Here is a 5855-nt window from a genome sequence, read left to right on the forward strand (position 1 = left end):
TCTTTAAAAACCCAAGTTGTGATGCTGTTTCTTAAACCCAAGTTGTGATGCTGTTTCTTAATTAATCTTAGTATATGCTCTCACATGCTATGTTTTTGATGCCATGCCAGGATTATCTTTAGATAGGTTTGAGAGCGACCGAGTCGTTTATCTAGCCTGTTTTAATTTATTTTATTAGTTTTGCTTTGTTTGTCTTATCAGCCTTTAAAGATTTTATTGACTATTTGATCCTGTAGCTAAGTGCATTAGCTTTTTTTGGTTTATTTTATTTCGTTCATCAGATTATGCACTAAAAACAACAATTTACTTGAGAGTTGAGATGCGTTCGTGTCGCTCGAAAAGCAAGGGAGGCAACAGGTCAGGTTTTATGATAATTATTTTCTTGAAATGCGTCTGGATTAGGAAAATGTGTTTACTACTTGGTGTTATAACAGAGAGATTGTACAAAATATTGACTTGTTACAACCCGAAAACGTTTTTAAAACGTCAGATCACACCAAAAAATTTGAAAAAAATGAGTCGATGTTCAAGAGTATAGTCCCATAAGCAACAAAACTATAGATGTTGAAACTAATTGTTTAAATCATATATAAACTTGATTGATTTATCTATATAAATTAAATGTGATTTCACATAGCGGATTGCCGGATTCATGGTCTTTTTGTTTAGGCTATCCATGTGCTACCGTTAGTGGCGGCCCAACCATTTAGGTGGCCTAAAGCCGAGTGAAAATCATAGGCCTTTTTCCATCTTAAGTTTAAGTTACGTTCTAACTTCGATAAAAAAGTTGTTTAGTTCACAGTTATGCATGTAAAAAAAAGAAAATATCCCTTAACAAATTAAACATGTAGAAAAAAATGAAATGCGTAAGTATGACATTGGAAATAAATTAAAGAGACTCGTCCTCATCACAAGAAACAAAATAATTGACTAGACATTCACTTACGTAAACTAAAAGAAAGATCAGTTGTAGATTCTACATGCAAAAACATGAAAATGCATGGCTCCCGTGATCAGTTGGGTATTCACGATTTCCGCACAACAATCTTACCAGGGCGTGTTCGTTTTACAGAATGGAAAGGAGTTGGAATTGGAATTTGCATAGGATTTGGAATTGGAGGGAATAGGATTTGGAATCCGAACATTCCAATAGGAATTGGAATTTGAAGGAATTGAAATCCAATTCTATTCTTGGTGTGTTCGTTTGACAAAGAAATTGGAATAGAGTTTTTTTTTTTTTTTTTTTTAACGAGATTAACGGCGGAAACATTTTAGTATTTTTAGATTTTTTATTTTTATTTATATTTTGTGTTATGATTTTTTTTAATGATTTTTTAATGAATTTTTAGGGGTTTTCTATTAAGATCAAAAACCCCTCAAAAAAATATTCAAAAATAATAATAAAAAAATTATAACTCAAAATATAAATCGAAAACAAAAAAAGTAAAAAAACCAAAGTATTTTATTCGTTTTTATCTTAAAAAAAAAACCCTCGAGAAAAGAATCCAACGAATTCACTTGAAATCCTCTACATCTTGGAAGGATTTAGAATCCCATCATTTAAAGGAATTTGAATGAATTGAATTTCAATTCCTTGACAACCGAATGCATAAAAAAGAAATTAAGATTCCAAATCCAACGAAACGAACACACCATGTCATGGGATTTTAATTCCAATTCCTTTGAATTCCCACGAATTCTGTGAAACGAACGCGCCCTAAGTATAGGCATCTGCTTAGAGAATATTATAACTAAATATAATATACATTATAAATTTAATTTATTTACTTTTTTAAAATGAAGCCTCAAAATATTGGGGGCCTAAAGCTCTGGCTTTACTTGCTTACCTTATTGGGCCGGCCCTGGCTACCGTAGTCATTGCATCCCTCGATGTCAAAATAAGAGGAGGATATAACGTGTAAATTAAACATTACCTAATTCTCATCCATGTAAAAAATTTGTTTCAAGTCGACTGCAACATATCTTATCTTACTAATATATTAAAGCAAGATGATTCTCTCCACATGTCCTTATTCTAGCCTATTCACATAGGATTCCATGTAATCACATTTCCATATCAATAATTTCCACATATTCACAATTATTTTTAATCTACTAAATTAAAATAAGCATTCCAATTTAATTCAATTAATTCTTCAATTAAATCTATTTATTCAAATTAATGCAATTAACTCCATGATTAAGTCTATATATTCCAATTAATAACCACATTGTTAATGATTTAATTTACTCTTGAGGAAAGAAGAAGAGCCGGTGAATGGTGATCAAATCGAATGTTCTTTAAGTTTTATTTATTTATTTATTAAGAAATGACATGAAAAATGCTATAAAAATATAGATATCTTTGAAAAATATTTATAAAAAACACTCTAAAAGAAAAAAGAAAAAAAAAACATTCTTTAGAATAATTAGGAACATTTAAAAAAATTAAATAAAGCTGTTTACAAAGAGATTTTCGAAAACTTAATGTGATACAGTTTAAAGTTGGTATGTATTTGTAAACTTAGTTTCAATTAATATTACAAAATCTTTTACTAATATGTGTTTTTTATTTTTTTCAGGTCTAATGGTTCATTTATGTTATATTATTTCTTATTCATTGAATTGTTTATTTATAAAGTATTTTCTTTTTATGCTATAGATATAGTTTAACATCTTTTGTAATATCTAAGGGTAAAAACTTAGGGTATGTTTGGTTGGAGGTAATGGAATGAAGAGGGAATGAAATGGAAGAAGGAATGGAATGGACAACGAAATGGAATGGATCATTACATTCCTTTGTCTTATTTGGTTAACCTGTAGAATTGAAATGAATTATTACTTTATGTTGTTTGGTATCCAAAAAAAATTGTAGGAATGAAATAGAAATAATAAAAACACTCCTATCTCAATATATCTTTTTTACCACAATAAAAAAAAACTACATTGGTGACACTGGTGGTAGCTCCGGTGACGAAAATGGTGGTGGCGATGGCGACGGTGGTGGTGGTGGTGGTGGTGGCGGTCAGACGGCAGGGGTGATGGTTGTGGTGGTGGTGGTGGGGGTGACGGTGGTTAAGTAGTGGTAGCATTGATAGTGATGGCGATGGTGGGGTGGCGACAACGGTGGTAGCGATCAGGTGGTGATGGTCAAGCAGCGAAAATGGTGGTGGCGGTGATGGCCAAGCAGAGGCGATGACAACGGTTGCGGTGGTTACTGCAATGATGGTTGCGACGACGGTGACGGTGGTAACGCTGGTTGTAAGGTGGTGGTGGCGGCGGTGGTGGTAGCGCTAGTGGTAAGGTGTTGGTGGTGGTGGTGGTGACGGTGTTGGTAGTGGTGGTCAGGTGGTGGTGGTGATGGTAGTGGTGCTTGGTTGTTGTTGTTAAGTGATGGAGTTGTTGAGAAAGTATGGTGAATGAGGAATGGAATGAAAAAAAAGAAGCGAGGTAGGAAGGAATGGTTTTGATGGAATGAGATTTCATGTGAAATGGATGATTCCATTCCATTGAGCAACCAAACATCACATTTTTCATTCCCACGTAATGAATCATTCCATTCCTCCTGTCATTGCTACATACCAAACGCTACCTTAAGTCAAATATTTGTGTTGACTGAATGCGTAGTTTATATTTTATATTGTTTGTTGACATGTTTTCCATCCGTGTATAACACGGGTTATTATCCTAGTATCAAATATAATCAGAAACCCCATAAACTATTTAAATTTCCTCGCATATCATTGAAACCAACTGTACTAAAGCAATCTCGAAGCTAATTAAAAGAAAAAAGGTGTGCACCTGGTTGGCCACAAAAACAAGCTTTGACGGTGTCCTAACACGTCTCAACAATGAACTACACGAGCCAGAATGGCCTTCCCAAATTGGTTTCAATGGCAAACGCTTTTGTGGTACGTAAAACGAAGTTGTTTTCAGTTATTTGTGGTTCCTTTTAAGTTCAAATTGACTAGTTGTTACTAGAACTCTAGAAGTTTGTTTGGCATGCAATTAAACTTAACGAGAAAAGTTAGCAGAGTTGAGGCAAAAGGACGGAAAAGGTAAAGCATATATATATAACGAAAGGCAAAGTAACCATAAATGAGGTGGTCTGAAATTTAATTTAAACGTAAAGGACGCATAGTGCAATTCAGTAACAAAGTAAATAACAAAAAACGAAATCTCAAGACAAATAAAATGGAATAATTAAAGAGAAATTAGATGAGGATATAGCGGATTCGTTTTCTTTTTCTCTAGTCAAGAACACACGCATATATGTCCGAAGGTGAAATGAGACTCTCCACATACTCCAAGGCTTCCACTCGCATTCCCCGTCCAATGTTGAAAGTTTCATACGAATCTTTCAATGTGTCATAGATAAAGATATCATGCGAAGGACCCACCATCAGAATTTTGCTACGGTCTACTATACGAATAGGCGTGTAGCCCATGATGTCATCATTTAAAGCCGGTATTTCAAATGAATACATTTTAGACCATCGGTCTTGTTCCTTCATAACCCACATGTCGAATCCGTTAAGACTTACCGGGTGGAGTGAACAAAGGCATGATCCATTTATTGTCCCCAAAAGACTCAAAAGAGACTCGCTGGTGATCACAAAAGGTAAGCACATCTCTGAAAGTAGCATGCCTTTTAAGATCTAAGAAGATCAACACGCTTCTACCATATGCAATCCAGTACAAAGACCCGTTTACAAAATGACCTATGATACGATGAACCTTGGGGAAAATTTTGTATTCTGATGTGCTCTCTATACTCCACGAGCTCTCTCTGAAATTATAGACATCATAAATTGCATTAAATTCTCTAATCCTAACAAGCTTTAGGTCGTCCGAGTTGGCACCATAGCCAAATCCATATGCACTTCTTTGACAAGAAGGTGGACTAGGAAGGTCCTTGCACACGCCTGTAAGCGGATTGTATAGGATGTGACGATTGTAGCAGGCCAAAAGGACTATACCGTTGAGTGTTCCGATAACTTTGAGTCTTGGACGACATGTGCCAAAAGGAAAACAACTCTCGACTGTCGAGTTACACGTGCCGTCTATAAAAACAAAAGTATCACGTAAGGGAATCATGATGGTTTTACGTGATCTCAACTGCATAAAGCTTGGTTCCTTAATCACGCGATTCCAGGATTTCGATACGCATTGGAAACGCAGTAAAGGCTTTGCCGGAAGCCGAGCAATTATATTGCAAACAATGTCATCATGTAGGAAATCAGCCATGCCTAATAAACAAATATACACAGTCTCAAACAAAAAAGAAAATACATATTTTAAAACATATCTTCAATTGCTAGTACGTACGTACGTACCGATGATACCTCGTGCAAAGCCGACGGCCGATAGATCGAAAGCACCGACGCGTATCCTCCTTTTAGCTGTGCGTCCGGTGGAGAAGAAGGCTTGACTTTTATAGCCGATGCATAACGCTAAGCGAACATAAAAAGAAAGGATTCATTTATTTAAGAAAATATATATATTTGTAATTATTTCGATACCCACAAATATTTCTTTAAACAAAGGCATGATCCTTGAAAATATGATGATAGTTAATGTAGATAACCACATGGTCCTTGTTATCTTAATCTTAAATCTTAAATATACATAAACAATGCTTAGGTTATAATAAGAAGTTGTGTTTTTCTAAGAAGTCTAAGAAGACATTTCATCCTTGGATTAAAATTTTAATGGCTAGATTTAAATGGGTGTCAAAAATGTAAATTTTGAGTAGAAGAAAATATAAAAGTGGGGCATTATGGTCTATTCAATATAATATTTTCTCTATTCTCTATTTCCCCCATTTTTTTAGTATGCCAATAACTTTTTCATAC

The 5855-nt window shown here is 34.6% G+C and overlaps 1 protein-coding gene across 1 annotated transcript; it reads right to left on the minus strand.

The window, feature by feature from the left end:
- Positions 1 to 4533: 4533 nt before the first annotated feature.
- On the minus strand, positions 4534 to 5247 carry LOC143546208 (putative F-box protein At3g23260). The gene has a single exon (XM_077037918.1). The coding sequence runs from the start codon at positions 5245 to 5247 to the stop codon at positions 4534 to 4536; it is 714 nt and encodes a 237-aa protein (XP_076894033.1).
- Between the last annotated feature and the right edge of the window lie 608 nt (positions 5248 to 5855).

This window comes from Bidens hawaiensis, unplaced genomic scaffold (assembly GCF_021521415.1).
Source record: "Bidens hawaiensis isolate Kalapana, Puna unplaced genomic scaffold, B.hawaiensis_p1.1 tig00014284_1, whole genome shotgun sequence".
Taxonomy (NCBI): domain Eukaryota; kingdom Viridiplantae; phylum Streptophyta; class Magnoliopsida; order Asterales; family Asteraceae; genus Bidens; species Bidens hawaiensis.

Excerpts from the sequence above, each read along its gene's own strand:
- LOC143546208 (XM_077037918.1), bottom strand. The coding sequence starts at position 5,247 with ATGGCTGATTTCCTACATGATGACATTGTTTGCAATATAATTGCTCGG.